A 20279-nucleotide genomic window follows, 5' to 3' on the forward strand; every position below is an offset into this window, starting at 1 on the left:
TCCTGGCTGGTCATAGCAGTTCACACCTGTAATCCCAGCACTTTGAAAGGATGAGGTCCAAGGATCGCTTGAGCCCAGGAGTTCGAGACCAGCCTGAGCAAGATAGTGAGACCCAGTCTCTACAAAAAATAAAAAAATTAGCTGGGCATAGTGGCACGTACCTGTATTCCCAGCTATTTGGGAGGCTGAAGTGGAATAATTGCTTAGCCCAAGATTTGGAGTTTGTATTGAGCTATGATGGCGCCACTGTACTCCAGCCTGGGCAGCAGAGTAAGACCACAGGTCAGGAGTTTGAGACCAGCCTGGCCAACATGGTGAAACCCTGTCTCTACTAAAAATACAAAAATTAGCTGGGTGTGGTGGCAGGTGTCTGTAATCCCAGCTATTCAGGAGGCTGAGGCAGGAGAATTGCTTGAACCTGGGAGGTTGGAGATTGCAGTGAGCGGAGACGGCACCACTTCACTCCAGCCTAGGTGACAGAGTGAGACTCAGTCTCCAAAATAAATAAATAAATAAATAAATAAATAAATAAATAAATAAATAAATAAAAATGTTTTTAAAAAATTTTTAAATCCTTCCCTTCCCTGGATCCTCATTGCCTTTGAAATATAACAAAGTCAAAGTCAAAATTCCTTGATGCGGTTTTCACAGCCTTCCCTAATCTGGCCCTTGCCTACCTCTCAGTTTCATATCCTTAACAACAATAACAACAACAACAAAAAAACCCTGCCAGGTGCGGTGGCTCACGCCTGTAACCCCAGCACTTTGGGAGGCCGAGGCAGGTGGATCACCTGAGGTCGGGAGTTCAAGTCCAACCTGACCAATATGGAGAAACCCTGTCTTTACTAAAAATACAAAATTAGCCGGGCGTGGTGGCGCATGCCTGTAATCCCAGCTACTCAGGAGGCTGAGGCAGGAAACTTGCTTGAATTTGGAGGCAGAGGTTTCAGTGAGGCGAGATTTTGCCATTGCACTCCAGCCTGGGCAACAAGAGTGAAACTCTGTCTCAAAAAAAACAATAACTTTTTATATCTGAGGTATCTACTGAGATCTAGCAATTGTCATTGTCATCACAACTCTGCAAGGTAAGATCATGATTCCCCCTTTACTAATGTGGATGTTGAGGCTCAGAGACCTTAGAGAAGTAAGTGATAGAGCCAGGATTGAAATCCACATCTATCTGCTAGGAAGCAATTTGCTCTCCCCTGGCTACTGCCATGCCAGGTGCTCACCAGAAACTTTGCTCTTTCAGACTTGCAGCTCCCTGTCCATACCCTACCCATTCAGCATGCTCAGCTACCACTCCTACCTCTCCTATTATCTCTACATGGCCAATGACCCCAGTCCTGCAAGGCTCAGGTCAAACATTGCCTCTTCTATGCAGCTTTCCTGAGTCAAATTCTTCAGCTGGAGTCTGCCTCTTCCACAGCACTTGACCTTGCACTCCCTTGAGGCCCTGGTCCCTCTGTGCCTCACTATTTGTGTTCATGCCTTAAGAATGGAGTTGAGCAGCACTCCAATGCAAAAATCATGGGCTTCAGCCTCAGACAGACCTGGGGATAAATCCCAGCTCAACCACTTACCCACCATGTGATCTTAGACAAGTGATTTCACCTCCCTCAGCCTCAGCTTTCTCATCTATGATATGGGGACACTCGTATTCCCTTGCAGAGTGGTTGGAAGGATTTAGAGACAATGAAGAGTCCCAGGAAGGGCCTGGCACAGAGTGGGCTCTCAGGAAATGGTGACATTATCTTCCCCTCTGTGGGCCTATGACAAGAGAATCCCCATACAGATCATCACCGTCTCCCATGAAGGGATGCCCGGGGCTCGTCACAGAGTACAGGAAATGCTGGCAGCATGCCTGAGTGGTGGAAGGTCTAGGTCAGGTCCAGGGGAGAACATGTGTGTACCACCCGATGCCCACTCTCTGTTGAAGGGTGGTGAAGTGGGTGGGAGGAGAGAAGGGGGTGTCCCCCAGAGCACCATCTCCCAGGAAACCCAGCCAGGGAGGAAGCTGCCATGGAAACTGCTGCTGTCACGTGTGCTCGTCACTCTAGGTTCCAGAGAGAAATTCTCAGGATCTATTTAAGAACTAATAAAATAATGATGGTTTTGCTCACCCTCACTGCCCCCCACCCCAGGTTTCTACTCTTCTGGCCTTCTTCCCTACCAGGCTCCTCCCTGCCTCTCCTGCACCTGCTTCCTGACCCTATGTCTCCTCTTTTCCTTCCCCTCTCCTCCAGTAACTCTCTTTCCTTGCCCCTTTCTAGGACTGTCTTTCTCTCACATCATTTCTGTCTGCCGGTGTTTCTTCATCTCTCCTTGTGTCTCTGCTCTCCCTGGCTCTGTCTCTTGGTCTCTCCTCCACAATCACAGGTGGCCATGCCCAGGGACGGGTCCTGTCCTCCTGGTCCCTGGTCCAGGCCAGTCCAGACCTGTCAAGTTCGCCCTGATCTGCTTGGATTGATCTGTCATCCCCTCTAGACTGCAACCTGAGTCCTGTCGGTGTCTCGGCCCCCACCCACAGCCTGGTACACTGCAGGTGCTCCACCACCAGCGGGTGGGTGTGTCAGAGCCCTGGGTGGGAGGGGAGTTGCGCTGGTTCAGGCTTGGCCTGTTTTCCTGTCCTTTTTTTTTTTTTTTTCTTTTTGTAAGCCCTCCCTGCCCCTCCCACCCCCAAATTTGATCCAAAGGAAATTGCTCAACTGTGACTGCCAGGGCGTTACCATGGTTACTGGGTAGCACTTGTGGCTATGGTAACAGGAAGCTGCCTGTTGTCTCGGCAACGAGCATATTGGTAAGGGATGGAGTGGCCCCTGATTGGTGCAGAAGCAGAGCATTTCCTGAGGGGAGGGGGTCAGATCATCACCTTCTCAGGCCAGATGGGCATCAGTACCCCTTCCTCCATGAACGGGAAGGCCGCTGTTTTTTCCTCCCGGCACTCAGCTGCCTGCCCCCCAACAATAATTCCTCACCTCCCACGCACCCAGCTCTTGGCAGTTTACAAAGACCTTTTGCGTGCCCATTACCTCATGTGATCCCCACAACACCCATGAGAGGAAGGTGAGATGGGGATTCAATCATGAATTCACTCAGGGTGGTTGGGGGATGGGAATGTGGGGGGGATATATTGAAATCACCTAGAAGCATTTTCAAATTATACAATCCCCCAACTTAAGAGCCTCATCTGGTTCCTTGGTGATTTTTATCTACACCTCATCAGGAACCCCTAAATTGAAAGGTGAAGTTGGTGGGAGTGGGGAAGGGATGGAAGGAGAAGTCAAGCTGCTTTCCAGGCTTATAACTTGGGCGACTGGGAAGATCAGGTTGGGGCAAAAAAAAAATCAGCTCTTGTTTGGGTGTGTTGAGTGAAGGCGCCCGTGGGACTTTCTAGTGGGGATGTCCAGCAGGCAGCTGGTAACATGGCTCTGAAGCTCAGAAGAGAATGCAGGCTGGAGACACAGAGCTCTAAGTCAACCCTGTGTGGCGAGGAGCTGAGGCTGTGGGTGTGGACAAGACTATCCAAGAAAAGTAGGGAGAACCAGACAAAAAGGGCTGAGAATGGCGCCTTGGAAAACTCCAGCATCCTCAGGGAAGGGGACCCCAGGGAGGGGATGAAGCAGGTGAGTGTGGAGACTCTGGTGATACAGCAGCTTGGGGAATGTTTTCCTCATTCGAAAAATTGAATCTGGCTGGGCGCAGTGGCTCACGCCTATAATCCCAGCACTTTGGGAGGCCGAGGCGGGCGAATCACTTGAGGTCAGGAGTTCGAGACTAATTTGGTCAACATGGAGAAACCCTGTCTCTACTAAAAATACAAAAATCAGCCGGGCCTGGTGGCACGTGCCTGTAATTTCAGCTACACAGGAGAAAAAGAAAAATTGAATCTGAGAAAGGATGGCTTACTTAGAGTCATACAACTATTAAATGACAAGTTGAGGGCAGATAGCACTGAGTCTGATTCCCAGACTCTTTCATCTAAATGACACATAGCATGATAGTTTCCATTTTAGACATAAAACACAAATCTGCAGTATCAGTTCTACCCTCCTTCCCAATTCTCTCACGCAAAGCCTTTAAGTAAGTCCAGAAGCCAAAGGGACAGGCCTCACATAGCCCCTGCCCAGAGCCCCAGGCAGAAAAGTCTCTTTAGACGCTTCATTCCATCTTGTGCTTACCACTAAGTTCCTGTCACCCATCCCTACCAGTTTCAGCACCTTCTAAATTCCTGGGTTTAAGGAAGGAATCTTGGAGAAAATCTGTAATCCCAGTGTGGAAGTGATGGAGTGCAGAGTTCAAAGGGGCTAGAGCTCAGATCCTGAGGAGTCCAGGGGTCGAGAAGCTGCGGGCTCCAGGACCAGGCAGTCACGCTGAATGGGTGTGTTGGTCCGATGTCTTTCAGATGAATCGTCCGATCCAAGTGAAGCCAGCTGCCAGTGAGGGCCGAGGAGGTAACTTCCCCGTCTGACCAACCTCAGGCTGCGACCCCTGTAAGGGAGGGTGGCCCCACACCTGGAGTCAGTCCTACCCATGGCTTAGTCTGAGAGCTTCCCTGGGTCAAGGGGACAGGTGGGGCTCAGAGTTGCTGAGCCCCTGAAATAGCTCAGCCTTCCCTACTCAGACTGAGCAGGGCTGGGGTTCTGAGGAGCCCAGACCCAGAAGAGGCAAGAAGGGCCTAAACAGATGCCAGTGATAGATAAAGGGAGCTCTTGCCACTTACCCTTGGAGAGAGATCATTCCTGTTTTGCCACATGGAACTTTCAGGATTTCGTTGTTGTTGTTGTTTTTAAGAATCAGGTGGGGGTTATTCTCCTTCTCTAGATCCTTCTGATATCAGAGAACACAGTCTACTCCAGATTGAGGCCATTCCTTCATTGTAATTGCCTGGTTGTTCATGGTAAAAGATAAGGCTGGTACAACAGACCTTATGAGCCATAGTAAGTCCTCTATGCTGAGGACCATGTAAAGCTCTGATAGCTACACTGTTTCCTGGTAGAGAAAAACCAGAGCTCCTTAAGAACAGGAGGTGGGCTGGACACGGTGGCTCACACCTGTAATCCTAGCACTTTGGGAGGCTGAGGTGGGTGGATCATTTGAGGCCAGGAGTTTGAGACCAGCCTGGGCAACATGGTGAAACCCCGTCTCTACTACGAATGGAAAAATTAGCCAAGTGTGGTAATGGATGCCTGTAATCCCAGCTACTCAGGAGGCTGAGGCAGGAGAATCGCTTGAACCTGGGAGGTGGAGGTTGTAGTGAGCCGAGATCATGCCACTGCACTCCAGCCTGGGCAACAGAGCGCAACTCTGTATCAAAACAAAAACAAAACCACATAGGACAGGTAGAGAGCCTGTGCTTTCTTCCAACCAGCTGGGTTCTGGTCAGCTTCCATGCTGTAAAGGCAATGCTGGCTTCTGGTGTCAGTTCTTGGTGTTTTTCTCACGCTCGGATCTTAGATCCTTCCGGTGTATCAGCCTATAGCCCTCCCTGATGTCTGCTGACTCTTTCTCTTGGGTAAGACTCTCTTCCTGTCTTACCCAAGATCAGCCATGGCTTTGCTAGCTGAAAGAAGCTGCCCAAGTTCAGGAACAGAATGGAACCCAAATGATATAAACATGTATTGAGTCCTACTAGTTCTGTACCCCTCTCAGACTTCATGCTCAGTCTGAGAACCCACACACAGTTCTGGTGACTTTGCGGTTCCATTGTGAAGTTTGTTCCTCCAAGAACAAACACAAGCTAATGCTTTAGAAAGTCACAACCTAACACAACCTAATGCTTTAGAAAGTCAACTTTTTGGCCGGGCGCAGTGGTTCATGCCTGTAATCCCAGCACTTTGGGAGGCCAAGGTGGGAGGATCATGAAGTCAGGAGGTCGAGACCATCCTGGTTAACACGGTGAAACCCCATCTCTACTAAAAACACAATAATTAGCCAGGTGTGGTGGTGGGCACCTGTAGTCTCATCTACTTGGGAGGCTGAGGCGGGAGAACACCTTGAACCCGGGAGGCAGAGCTTGCAGTAAGCCAAGATCGCATCACTGCACTCCAGCCTGGGCAACAGAGCGAGACTCCATCTCAAAACAAAACAAAACAAAACAAACAAAGAAAATCAACTTTTTAAAATGGCATTGGATTTTGCTTTTAAAATGTAACATTTGGCAACAATGTGGAACAGCCTGTCCCATTTAAGTTTTATATCTGTGACCTCAAACATTCTATAAACCTTCAGAATCAATGGTCACACCTGACCAGATATATTTACACCAGTGAGCCTGTGTTTTCTAAAATTATTCCTGAAATCAAATCCCTTAGTTTACCATTGGTTAATAATGGCTTCTTTATCTGATAAGAGTACTGATGTCAATGAAAACAATCTAAGGGATATCAAGGCCAACATATTCTTCCAAAACCTTCCACTTTCTTCTAGAAGGGATTATTGCATGATTTTTCTTCCCATCAAGTAGGGATCATCAGCTCAAATACTACAGGAGCCCAGGTAGGTAACCTTAAATGGGTGAGACTCCCATGATTTAATAAAATAATTTAGAGCTGGGCATGCAAGCTGATGCCTGTAATCCTAGCACTTTAGGAGGCCAAGGTGGGAGGATGACTTGAGTTCACAAATTTGAGACTAGCCTGGGCAACATGGCAAAACCCTGTCTCTGTAAAAAATACACAAAAATAAGCTGGTGTGGTGGCATACATCTTTAGTCCCAGCTACTCGGGAGGCTGAAGCAGGAGGGTTACTTGAGCCCAGGAGTTAGAGGCTGCAGTGAGCTAAGATGGCGCCACTACACTCCAGCCTAGGTGACAGAATGAGACCCTGTCTTAAAAAAAAAAAAAAAAAATTCATTTTAATTATATTAAATGTTGGCAACTAATTCAATTTTTAAAAATAGACCAGCACTGTGAGAGCCTACTCAACCTATAATTGCTTCTTTTTCCATCTGCCATAAAGGAGGATTGCACTGTGCACACATGAGTTTTTTTTTTTTTTTTGAGATGTAGTTTCGCTGTCGCCCAGGCTGGAGTGCAGTGGCACCCTCTCCACTCAACGCAACCTCCGCCTTCTGGGTTCAAGCAATTCTCCTGCCTCAGCCTCCTGAGTAGCTGGGATTACAGGTGCCCACTAGCACGCCTGGCTAATTTTTGTATTTTTAGTAGAGACGAAGATTCGCCATGTTAGCCAGGCTGGTCTTGAACTCCTGACCACAAGTGCTCTGTCTGCTTTTGGCTCCCAAAGTGCTGGAATTACAGGTGTGAGCCACCACACCAAGCCTAGCTTTTTAACAAAAAAAGCTACTTTATCTTCTGTCACTTGACTTTTGATGTAACAGTGTAGTAGTATAGTAGTCTTACTTTTAATCAATAAACATGAGGTTTGTGGTTGAAATAACCAACATACATATTGTATATTTTATGTTTTTATTTATTTACTGATTTGTCTGTTTATTTTTTTTTTATTTTTTTAGAGACAGTGTCTCACTCTGTTGCCCAGGCTAGAAGGCAGTGGCACCATCATAGCTCACTGCAGCCTTGAACCCCCGGGCTCAAGTGATCCCCCTGCTTCAGACCCCCGAGTCGCTGGGACTACAGGTGCATGCCACTACGCCCAGCGAATTTTTTGTATTTTTATTTTTTGTAGGGACAGGGTCTCACTTTGTTGCCCTGGCTGGTCTCAAACTCTTGGCTTCAAATGATCCTCCCACCTTGACCTCCCAAAACGTTGGGATTACAAGCAAGAACCACTGCGCCTGGCCCCTGTTGTATCAATTTTAATAGTTATTGGTAACACTTGTTAATTCTATGCCTACAATACAATTAATATTAGCAATACATCAGGATCTGTCTGATGGAAGATGCCAAGGTCCTTTTCTGTCATGGCCATCCCCTGCAGCCTTGGCGACACTTTTCTCAGAGTACCAGAGGTGCATCTGGGTCTTTGTGGAATATATTATAGCAGCCTTTTAATGCATTCCAGTGAGTTTGCATAAATTCTGTAGCTAAGTTCCACGCTGTTCCTATACTCCACACTCCAGGCCTATATTTTACATACTGTGGCAGCTACACATTGAGCAGTACTCTATTAAAGGAAAATGCATCCAACTTTCTAAAATGAAACTATCTCCTAACATACATTAAATACACATAGTGTCAAAAACTTTTCCCTCAGGGCTGGGCGTGGTGGCTCACACATGTAATCCTAGCATTTTGGGAGACCGAGGCGGGTGGATTGGCTGAGCTCAGGAGTTCGAGACCAGCCTGGGCAACACAGTGAAACCCTGTCTCTACTAAAATACAAAAAAATAAAGAAATTTATGATACTAGAAAAAAATAAAAAATAAAAATAAAATAAAATACAAAAAAATTAGCTGGGCTTGGCGGTGTGTGCCTGTAATCCCGGCTACTTGGGAGGCTAAGGCAGGAGAATCGCTTGAATCCAGGAGGCGGAGGTTGCAGTGGGCAGAGATCGTGCTACTGCACTCCAGCCTGAACAGAGTGAGACTCCATCTCAAAAAAAAACTTTCCCTCAGCATTTGTGTGTATTTGAACATGAACATTAAAATGTTTGTATGGGTAAAAATTCAAGATTCATGTATTTTTGTTGTTGTTTTGTTTTGTTTTGTTTTTGAGATGGAGTCTCACTCTGTTTCCCAGGCTGGAGTGCAGTGGCATGATCTCGGCTCACTGCAAGGTACAACTCCACCTCCTGGGTTCAAGAAATTCTCCTGCCTCACCCTCCTGAGTAGCTGGAACTACAGGCACCTGCCACTGCACCCGGCTAATTTTTGCATTTTTAGTAGAAATGGGGTTTCACCATGTTGCCCAGGCTGGTCTTGAACTCCTGACCTCAAGTGATTCACCGGCCTCAGCCTCCCAAAGTGCTGGGATTACAGGCATGATCCACTGCGCCCGGCCTAGGTTCATGTATTTTTAAAATGTTAACCACAAATTATATGAGGTCAGAAATAAGGATCCCCACATCCCTCAGACAATGGTAACTAAATAAGTCTGTTATATTTGCTGTTTAGCATAGGGACTGTAGCTGATTTTTCCTCACTTACATTTTCTCTAGTTTGGAAACACCAATAAGTTAAACTGTAAGTACCGATCTTATAGGAAAAGTATTTTTTAGTCCTAAAGCAAAATATCAAAAATGATTGAATTGTATATTCTTCCTCTTTCAAATTTCATAGCATAGAATCAATACATAAATCACAGTGGTGATTGCTCTGCTTGTTCCACTTCTCAACTTGGCTGTATCCTTTGCTCAGCAAATATTTGTGTATCCAAGATGCCTAAGGTACAGAAATAGGTTAGGTAATCAATCCATGCACTCTTTTGACTTTAGTTATTTTCTTTTAACGTTCAAACTTAAAACATGCTCTGAGGATTTTAAAATATATTTTGAGGCATCTCGTTTTTTAATCCTGTAATTTGGTTCAATTCAAAAGCCAATTATCTGTTATCCAATTAACCCTCCTATCACTATCTTATAATTGCTTAAGTAATTTCTGCCTGAATTTGCAAGGGTTTGGTTAGATGTCAGCCTGGATTTTGAGTATAACCATATATGCATATATGACTATCTTACCAGCAGAGCCATTTTTCTTGGATTTCGCGGTAGAATTTTCAGAATTTCATAGTACTGGGACATATTCTCTGGCCTAAATCAGAAATAGACCTTAGCAACAACTATTCTGTCACAGTCAGTTGACAGTCATATCTGTTATTGGTCCTTAGACTAATTTAATTCTAAAAAGTATTTTCCAACTAAGATTGGATCGGTTTCACCCGTACTACTTGACACTTTCCTCACGTTAACTCTTCACTTCCTGAAATGCATTCTACCCCCAAAGGTAATGAGAGGTGCTTTCCTTAGGCTTGGCTCAGAGCAGATCACCCAAAGCTGATTGTCAGAACGCTTTTAGGTGTACAGTTGCTAGAGCTAAGTACATTCACATTGTGTAACCAATCCTCAGAACTTTTTCTTCTTGCAAAAATGGAAACTCTGTATCCATTAAATGATTCTATATTTCCCCCTTTCCTTCAGTCTGGCAACCATCATTCTATTTATTTCTGTGAGTTTGACTACTCTAGATACCTTATATAAGTGGAATCATACAGTATTTGTCCTTTTGTGACTGGCTTATTTCATTTAGCCTATCTTCAAGGTTCATTCATGTTATAGGATGTGTCTGAATTTCCTTCCTTTTTAAGGTAGAATAATACTTCTTTGTATGTGTATACCACATCTTGTTTATCCATTCATCTGTTGGATATTTGGGTACCTTCAACCTTTTGGCTTTTGTAACTAATGTTGTTATGAATATAGGTGTACAAAATATTTCTTCAAGATCTTGTTTTCCCAGGCACAGAAAGACAAACACTGCATTATCTCACTTACGTGTGGAACTTGAAAAAGTGGAGCTCAGAGAAGCAGAGAGTAGGATGGTGGTTGGCAGAAGTTAGGGGCATCATGGGGGGTTACAAAGGGGAGATGTTAGCCAAAGGATAGAAAGTTAAACAGCAGGATGTAGTTTAACAGAAGGATGAAATTTTAGTGATTTACTGCATAGCATGGAGACTGTAGTTAATAATAATGCAATATGCATTTCAAAATTGCTAATAGAGTTAAATCATTTTCACCATAAAGAAGTGATAAGTAGGCAAGGTGAAGAATATGTTAATTAGCTCCATTTAATCATTTCACAATGTCTACATATATCAAAGCATCACACTGTACCCCATAAATATATACAATTATTATTGGTCAATTGAAATAAAAATATAGATTAGTTTTTGAAAAGACCCTGCTTTCAGTGTTTTTGGATATATTCCCAGAAAAGGTATTGCTAGGTCATATGGTAATTCTATTTTTAATTTTTTGAGGAACTGCCATACTGTTTTCCATAGCAGCAACACTATTTTACATTCCTATCAACAGTGTGCAAGAGTTCCAATTTCTCCACATCCTCGCCAACGCTGTGATTTTCTGTTTCTTTGATAGCAGTCATCCTAATCGGTGTGAGGTGGGTGATATCGCATTGTAGTTTTGATTTGCATTTCCTTAACAATTAGTCATTTTGAGCATCTTTTCTTTTGTTTGTTGCCCATTTGCATTTCTTCTTTGCAGAAACGTCTATACGAATCCTTTGCCCATTATTAAATAGAAGGTTTGGTGTTTGTTGTTGTTGTTACTATTTAGTTGTACGAGTTCTTTTTTTTTTTTTTTTTTTTTGAGGCAGAGTCTCACTCTGTTGCCCAGGCTGGAGTGCAGTGGCGCGATCTCAGCTCACTGCAAGCTCCGCCTCCCGGGTTCACGCCATTCTCCTGCCTCAGCCTCCCGAGTAGCTGGGACTACAGGAGCCCGCCATTGCGCCCAGCTAATTTTTTGTATTTTTTTTTTTTTTTTAGTAGAGACGGGGTTTCACCATGTTAGACAGGATGGTCTCGATCTCCTGACCTCGTGATCCGCCCGCCTCTGCCTCCCAAAGTGCAGGGATTACCGGCGTGAGCCATCGCACCCAGCCACGAGTTCTTTATATATTCTGGATGTTAACCTCTCATCTTGATATGTTGTTTGCAAATATGTTCTCCCATTCCAGAGGTTGCTTTCTCATTCTGTGGGTTGTGTCCTTTGATGGACAGAAGTTTTTTAGTTTTTTGTTTTTGCCCTCCAATATATCCTTGTTAAAGTTTATAATTTTGATGCAGTCAGTCCAATTTATTTATTTTTACTTTTGTTGCCTGTGCTTTTAGTGTCATATCCAAGAAATCATTGCCAAATCCAGTCATGAAGTCTTTTTCCCCTCAGTTTTCTAAGACATCTATTGTTTTAGCTCTTACATTTAGGACTCATCCATTTTCATTTAATCTTGTGTTTATGGTGAAAGGTAAGAGTCTAACTTCATTCTTTTGCATGTAGATACCCATTTTTCCCAGCCCCATTTGTTGAAAAGACTGTCCTTTCCTTATCGAATGATCTTGTCTCCCTTGTTAAAAATCATTTGACCATATATAAGAGGGTTTATTTCTGGGATTTGTGTTCTATTCCATATGTCTATATATTTATCTTTATGCCAGTACCATAGTGCTGATTGCTATAGCTGTGTAATACGTTTTGAAAACAGGGAGTTCTTCTTCTTCTTCAAGATTGGTGGGTATTTGGAGTCCCTTGAGATTCCGTATGAATTTTAGGATGGATTTTTCTATTTCTGCAAAAAATGCCATTGGGAGTTTATAGAGATTACATTAAATCTCTAGATCACTTGGAGTAGCATTGACATCTTAGCAATAGTAAGTCTTCTAATCCATGAACACAGGTTGTCTTTTCATTTATTTGTGTCTTCTTCTTCTTTTTTTTTTTTTTTTAAGACAGAGTCTCACACTATCACCTGGGCTGGAGTGCAGTGGCGTGATCGCAGCTCACTGCAACCTCTGCCTCCTGGGTTCAAGCAATTCTGCCTCAGCCTCCTGAGTAGCTGGGATTACACGCACCCACCACCATGCTCAGCTGATTTTTTGGATTTTTAGTAGAGATGGGGTTTCACTATGTTGGCCAGGCTGGTCTCAAACTCCCAACCTCGTGATCTGCCTGCTCGGCCTCCCAAAGTGCTGGGATTACAGGTGTGAGCCACTGTGCCTGACCTCTTAATTTCTTTTAGCAACATTTTGTAGTTTTCAGTGTATGAGTCTTTTTTCTTTTTTTTTGAGACGGAGTCTGGCTCTGTCGCCCAGGCTGGAGTGCAGTGGCTGGATCTTGGCGCCCGCCACCTCGCCCAGCTAGTTTTTTTGTATTTTTTAGTAGAGACGGGGTTTCACCATGTTAGCCAGGATGGTCTCGATCTCCTGACCTCGTGATCCACCCGTCTTGGCCTCCCAAAGTGCTGGGATTACAGGCTTGAGCCACTGCACCTGGCCCAGTGTATGAGTCTTTCACCTCCTGGGTTAAGTTTATTCCCAAGGATTTTATTTTATCTTATCATTTATTTATGTATTTTGAGACTGTCTTACTCTGTCACCCAGGCTGGAGTGCAGTGGCTCAATCTCGGCTCACTGCAAACCTCCACCTCCCAGGTTCAAGGGATTCTCCTGCCTCAGCCCCTTAAGTAGCTGGGATTACAGGTGCTTGCCACCTACACACGGTTAATTTTTGTATTTTTAGTAGAGACAGGATTTCGCCATGTTGGCCAAGCTGGTCTCAAACTCCTGACCTCAGGTGATCCGCCCACCTCAGCCTCCCAAAATACTGGGTTTACAGGCATGAGCCACCATGCCCAGCCTCCAAGTATTTTATTCTTTTCAATGCTATTGCAAATAGAATTGTTTGCTTTCATCTCTCTCTTTTTTTTTTTTTTTTTTTTTTTTTTTGAGATGGAGTTCACTGTTGTCACCCAGGCTGGAATGCAACGGCACGATCTCGGCTCACCGCAACCTCCGCCTCCTGGGTTCAAGTGCTTCTCCTGCCTCAGCCTCCCAAGTAGCTGGGATTACAGGCATGCGCCACCACACCTGGCTAATTTTGTATTTTTAGTAGAGACAAGGTTTCTCCATGTTGGTCAGGCTGGTCTCAAACTCCTGACCTCAGGTGATCTGCCCGCCTTGGCCTCCCAAAGTGCTGGGATTACAGGCGTGAGCCACCGCGCCCAGCCTTTTTTTTTTTTTTTTTTTTTTGAGACAGAGTCTCGCTCTGTCTCCCAGGCTGGAGTGCAGTGGCGCAATCTCAGCTCACTGCAACCTCCACCTCCCAGGTTCAAGAGATTCTCCTGCCTCAGCCTTGCAGTCGCTGGGACTACAGGCACATGCCATCATGCCTGGCTCATTTTTGCATTTTTATTTTTATTTTTATTTTTATTTTTTTTTTTTTGAGATGGAGTCTCACGCTGTTGCCCAGGCTGGAGTGCAGTGGCGCGATCTCGGCTCACTGCAAGTTCCGCCTCCTGGGTTCCCGCCATTCTCCTGCCTCAGCCTCCTGAGTAGCTGGGACTACAGGCGCCCGCCACCGCGCCCGGCTAATTTTTTTGTATTTTTAGTAGAGACGGGGTTTCACTGTGGTCTCGATCTCCTGACCTTGTGATCCGCCCACCTCGGCCTCCCAAAGTGCTGGGATTACAGGCTTGAGCCACCGCGCCCGGCCCATTTTTGCATTTTTAGTAGAGACAGGGTTTCACCATGTTGGCCAGGCTGGTCTCGAACTCCTGACTTCATGTGATCTGCCCGCCTTCGTCTCCCAAAGTGCTGGAATTACAGGCGTGAGCCACTGTGACTGGCTTTTGCTTTCACTTCATTTCATTTTCAGATTTTTCATTGCTAGTGTATAGAAACGCAACTGATTTTTGTGTGTCGATTTTATTTCTTGCAACTTTGCTGAATTGGGTTATTTGTTCTAACAGTTTTTTGTGTGTGTGGAATTTAAGTCCCTCCTGATGCCTGTCACATCTGGCCAGGAGACTGCTCATCCTGGCTACTTCCTTCCGTCACTTTCCCCGTGGCTTCTTATGCTGCAGTCGTCACTAAGAGTATCAGGAGAGAGTTGCTTTGCTGTAATACAACTATTGCCACCAGCAAGACTTTCTGGGTTGGCATTTAAACCGAAAAATGGACCAGTATTTTTAGGATGTGTCTGGTAGTTGGTACCCCAAGGCTGGACCTTTCCCTACACTGTCCCTACAATCATTACATTTCACCAACATGGAGGTGATTTGGTGTGAGTGGCCTAGAAACCAGAAACTTGAACACCTCAGGAATTTCTTTGGAGCAACTTGAGGCAGAGGCTCCTTCCTTGAACAGCATCCTGGTGCCCTTTCTGAAGAAGCAGTCTGGACTGATTCTGCTATGATTACTGGGATATCAACCCCATCATTTGCCGCATTCGAATCCCTGACCTATATGACCAGCTGCACAAGGCAGCTTCATGGAGATGGGCCTCTGGGAGCCTAAGCCACTTGTTTTGGATTCAAAAAGCTTTTGAGGCCAGGCGTGGTGGCTCATGCATGTAATCCCAGCACTTTGGGAGGCCTAGGCGGGTGGATCACCTGAGGTCAGGAGATTGAGACCAGCATGGCCAACATGGTGAAACCCTGTTTCTACTAAAAAATACAAAAATTAGCCGGGCATGGTGGCGTGTGACTATAATCCAGCTACTCAGGAGGCTGAGGCAGGAGAATCACTTGAACCCGGGAGGAGGAGGTTGCAGTGAGCTGAGATTGCGCCATTGTTCTCCAGCCTGGGTGACAGAGCAAGACTCAGTCTCAAAAAAAGAAAAACAAAAAGCATTTGATAGAAGATCAAGCAGTACACATCAGTTGCCAACGGGAAAATGCAGTTATACCATTCAACCATATGGCTTTCCAACTATGTCTCAACTCTACACTGATGCTGCTTTCTAATTCCTTCCAATCCAGGACGGTTGAGCCTCCATGTTTGATATTCCCATCTTTCTAGGATCCTACCCACCACTAATGGGATACTTTTATTCAGACATTTCTGATTTGCCTCTTGTAGCATCCACTTTTTACCAAAATGATAGAATTTGACCTAGAGGAAATTGAATTATTTGGGCTATATCCCATCATCATCTCTCTCTGGAGGCAATGATCAGCCATCAGAACCTTTAGATCTGTGGGTTTGGGGGGCTACTCTTAGGGGTCCAGCATGTACTTCTCTTTGACTGGGTCTCTTAAGAAACTTATCTCACCATTTCTGGGTCACCTGAGGCTCATGACCACTGTGACCCAGCTTATCCTCCTGTCAAACACAATCAAGGTCCCTGTAAAGTGGCAAAGACGATACCAGGATTTAAGGTGATACCTGGGAAACAGGAGCCTAGAGCCCACCCCATGGTAGGTACTCATTTCCATTCCAAACTCTGTACATCCCAGTAGTCCAGAACCATAGGGTCAGTACCCTGAAAGAGAAAAGGAAAAAAAAATTCTTTTAGATGGAGTTTCACTCTGTCACTCAGGCTGGAGTGCAGTGGTATAATCTCGGCTCACTGCAGCCTCTGCCTCCCGGGTTCAAGCCATTTTCCCACCTCAGTCTCCTGAATAACTGGGATTACAGGCATGTGCCACCATGACTGGCTATTTTTATATTTTTAGTAGAGATGGTGTTTTACCATGTTGGCCAGGCTGGTCTCAAACCCCTGACCTCAAGTGATCAGCCCACCTTGGCCTCACAAAGCGTTGGGATTATGGGCGTGAGCCACTGTGCCCTGTTGAAAAATCTTTTTTTTTTTTTTTTTTTTTTTTTTTTTTGAGACGGAGTCTTGCTCTGTAGCCCGGGCTGGAGTGCAGTGGCCGGATCTCAGCTCACTGCAAGCTCCGCCTCCCGGGTTTACGCCATTCTCCTGCCTCAGCCTCCAGAGTAGCTGGGACTACAGGCGCCCGCCACCTCGCCCGGCTAGTTTTTTGTATTTTTAGTAGAGACGGGGTTTCACGGTGTTAGCCAGGATGGTCTCAATCTCCTGACCTCGTGATCCGCCCGTCTCGGCCTCCCAAAGTGCTGGGATTACAGGCTTGAGCCACCGCGCCCGGCTGTTGAAAATTCTTAACTTGTGAGATTCTCACTGGAAAAGACGATCAGAAAATTTCATGGGTCATGACATGAGTTTGAACTGACCCCCATCAGCAGAAAAAGCAACAAGAGGCAGAGCAGATGAAGGATCAGATCACCACTGTCAGTACAAACCTCTTTTCTGTCTTATGGGCTCTATCTCAGCCTGTGATGTCTCTCTTCCTACACAGGGCTACCTGGATTCTGGTCCATGTGGTATGACATCTTATCTGGGTGCCGTCACCGTTTTTCAGACCCTACCCAATGACACAGCTCCACTACAAATTAGGGCATTGTGAAGCCCCCCTTGGAACTATGAAGGCCCTAGACTCTTCTCCAGCCTCTCCCAGGCCTTCTGCAACCCAAAATAACTTAGAACAATGGCATGATCTTTTGGGGTTTCATTCTCTGGCCAAATGAGCCCATTTTCCAATGTCAAGGCAAAGCCATCAGGTTGGTCAAAAGACTCATGAAAGACCTTTCCTGTCTTCTCAGGCTCCCGAACAGGATGATCTCAGATCCCCCCTCATACACCAGCTGGAACTCTGTACTCTATCTTCTAGGTCAGTAATTTCAAAGGGCTTTCCTTGGAGCCCCTCTAGGGTGTATTAGGGGAGGATCAAGCAAGACGAACTCCACCCCTCCTTTTCTGGCTTCAGTCACAGCAGTTTCTACTTTTCTCTTACATTTTGAGCTTCATCCTAATATTTATGTTAGAACAATGTATTCCACTGATTTTTCAAAAGGTTGGGAAACCAGTGGTCTGTTCCAAGGGCACTATTCTATGGTTGACACCCGCAGAAGCAAAGCACACCCACTGGGTTGTACTCTCACCACAGAAGGTCAGTGCTGAGACCTTCTTTCCTCCATCAGAATTCCAGCCACAAGTCCATTATCCATCCCCTCCCCAAGGATCATCAGGTAGTACCTCTCTGGACAGAGGGCAGAATTTTGCTAAAATACATTCTGCCTGCCTCTTATGAACTGCAGCCCCTGCCCTCCACACTGACATAGCATCGTCAGACAGACAGACACCTCAGGATCCCCAGGGCAGCCTAGGCCAAACCCACCCACCTAGGCCACCCACACCACCTGGGTGACATATGGACACACACATAGTCTTGTTGGAGATTTCTCCCCTGCTAACTTCAGTCAGTTCTGAACAGTCTGTTCTTCCTTTGCTGTCACCCAGGCTTCAGTCTATGACCCCCCCACTTGCCTTGTTTCCCCTGCACTCAGAATCCAAGGACCCCCATCTGCCTAGTCAAGCTGGTCAAGGAGTAGAACCATTTAGGATGGGTTTTCCTGCACTCCAAGCTCTTGAAGATAAAGCCTGAAGCCAGTTTCCTATCCACTCCTTCTCTCCCAACTTGTATTGTCCCCTACATGATCAAGCCCCATCCCAAATTCAGAGATTTACCTTGGTGCAGAGTAAAAAGCCAGACTTTAACAGCAGGCTGAACCCCTCTACCCCAGGCTCCCAGAGAGTGTTCCTGAGGCCTAACTTGCTGGATGTGCAACAAAACCCTAGTTTCCAGCCCCAGCTCTCCAGTTTTCTTCGAGGTACACAGGCCCAGCATGCCTTTCCTGCATTTCTGCCACTCCCATAAAAAGGGTGGACACAGGGAGGAATCAGACTGGTTCTCTGATGGCAATCCAGGTCTACAGGCAGAACTTTTTCTCTAATAGCATGAACATTTTGGAAGGCATTAAGGGCAAGAGGACAGGGGAATCAGAGGGAAGGATACAGAGACGGCACGAGAAGCTTGCTGAAGGGACAGGGTGGTGGAGGTGGGAGTTAAGGAAAGGGGTCAGAGGTTCAGCAACTGTAGTAGGGAAAATGCTAATGTTGGAGGCTCAGGAAACCAAGGTCCTGCTCTCTGTAGGCCTTTGGGAGGAGCATCCAGGTTGGATGTGGTGCAGAGGTTAAGGATTCATCATGCCAGTGCTCAGTGCCTAAAGATGAGGCAGTAGGATGAGAGGACTGTTTTGTGTGCTATTTCTAAATCCAGAACCCTCCTTGATATGAGCAGGAAGGGGCATTGATTCTAGCCAGCACTATCAGGCTGACCAGCAAGGATGTACTTCTCTTCTCTGGACCCAGTCTGAATAGAAAGGCTTTCTCTGAGCACCCTCTTCCTTAATACTACAGAAATGGTCCGAAACAGCATTTCCCGAACTCTAAGAACAGAAAGGTCAAACATGTAAAACCATGCATATAGGGCTCTACCCAGTCGAAGATATCAAGACTGCATCACTCCCCACAAGAGCAGCCCTGAGACTCTCTGGGTTTCCCCAGGACCCAGGTTTTCCTGAGGGAAAGCTGAGCTGAGCTCCCTTCTCCAGATCCTTTCCCCAGATCCTGCCCCTTAATGAAAACCAACCCTGGACGCCCAGGGCCTTCTCACTCTCTCTGCTTCCCAGAGTGAGACTGGTGAGCTACCTTCCTAAGTTCCTCGGGCTACTCTTGGGGGATCTAGGAAGACTTGGGGTCCCCAGGTCATTCCTGGCTTTGTCCCCAGAGGACCGAAAGCTGTTTGTGGGGATGCTGGGCAAGCAGCAGGGTGAGGAGGACGTCAGACGCCTGTTCCAGCCCTTTGGCCACATCGAGGAGTGCACGGTCCTGCGGAGTCCTGACGGCACCAGTAAAGGTGACCTGAGCTGACCCCGGGATTTCCTGGTGACCCTTCCTCACTCTGGGCCACATGACTCTTTGGCCTCTGTGGCCTGAGCCACCCGCTCCCTCTGTCCTGTCCCAGGCTGTGCCTTTGTGAAGTTCGGGAGTCAAGGGGAAGCTCAGGCGGCCATCCAGGGTCTGCACGGCAGCCGGACCATGGCGGTGAGGGCGGATTCCCCGGGCTGAGGGTGAGACCAGTGGGATGGGGACGGGCTTCTCCTTCCCGAGTGTGCTCGGTGCCCCGCGAAAGGACCTGATGGGGAAGGCGCTCGGCACCGGGCCGGGGCCAGGGTCAGAACCGGTCACCACGGTCTCCCCTGCCCTGCCCAGGGCGCCTCGTCCAGCCTCGTGGTCAAGCTGGCGGACACTGACCGGGAGCGCGCGCTGCGGCGGATGCAGCAGATGGCCGGCCAGCTGGGCGCCTTCCACCCCGCGCCACTGCCGCTAGGGGCCTGCGGCGCCTACACCACGGCGGTAGGTACCGGGCACCTGCGTGCAAGGGCGCGCAGGTGGGTGGGCCAGGCCTGGGGCTGGGAGCACGGGCAGCTGACTGCCCCTTGGCCCTCCACTCTCGCCCATCTTTCCTCCCAAAGATCCTGCAGCACCAGGCGGCCCTGCTGGCCGCGGCACAGGGCCCAGGCCTAGGCCCGGTGGCGGCAGTGGCGGCTCAGATGCAGCACGTGGCGGCCTTTAGCCTGGTGGCTGCTCCTCTGTTGCCCGCGGCAGGTAGGGTGCCCAAGGACTGGGGCGCGCCTGGGAGGGGCCGGGCGGGGCCGGGCGGCGTCCTGACTCTCCGACCTCTTCCGCCATCAGCAGCCAACTCCCCGCCCGGCAGCGGCCCTGGCACTCTCCCAGGTCTTCCGGCGCCCATCGGGGTCAATGGATTCGGCCCTCTGACCCCCCAGACCAACGGCCAGCCGGGCTCCGATACGCTCTACAATAACGGGCTCTCCCCTTACCCAGGTGGGCCCCCCGCTCCGCCCAAATCCCCCCGAAATGGAGTGGGGAGCGGGGGGGTGGGGGGTAGGGCCTGGCTTCCCTGG

The 20279-nt window shown here is 47.3% G+C and overlaps 1 protein-coding gene and 1 long non-coding RNA gene across 10 annotated transcripts in view; one reads left to right on the forward strand and one right to left on the reverse strand.

Moving 5' to 3' along the window:
* LOC105487400 (CUGBP Elav-like family member 6) overlaps window positions 1-20279 on the forward strand; it is a 36525-nt gene that overhangs the window by 11635 nt on the left and 4611 nt on the right. For 6 of the 9 annotated variants that reach the window (XM_011750850.3, XM_011750876.3, XM_011750881.3 and 3 more), the window contains exons 3-8: window positions 4406-4454; window positions 19082-19210; window positions 19319-19398; window positions 19567-19710; window positions 19830-19962; window positions 20050-20199. In XM_011750850.3, coding sequence (XP_011749152.1) covers window positions 4406-4454; window positions 19082-19210; window positions 19319-19398; window positions 19567-19710; window positions 19830-19962; window positions 20050-20199 — 685 coding nt within the window. Of the gene's footprint in view, window positions 1-2716; window positions 3067-4405; window positions 4455-19081; window positions 19211-19318; window positions 19399-19566; window positions 19711-19829; window positions 19963-20049; window positions 20200-20279 lie in introns of those variants that run through there. The other 3 variants (XM_011750874.3, XM_011750859.3, XM_011750886.3) reach the window with 2 other exon arrangements.
* On the reverse strand, window positions 9178-20124 carry LOC139364430 (uncharacterized). The gene is made up of 3 exons (XR_011626384.1): window positions 20035-20124; window positions 15816-15912; window positions 9178-9301 (listed from the first exon to the last, which is right to left on the reverse strand). It is a non-coding gene; the product is annotated as an uncharacterized lncRNA (long non-coding RNA).

The sequence above is a fragment of the Macaca nemestrina genome, chromosome 7 (genome assembly GCF_043159975.1).
Source record: "Macaca nemestrina isolate mMacNem1 chromosome 7, mMacNem.hap1, whole genome shotgun sequence".
Classification (NCBI taxonomy): domain Eukaryota; kingdom Metazoa; phylum Chordata; class Mammalia; order Primates; family Cercopithecidae; genus Macaca; species Macaca nemestrina.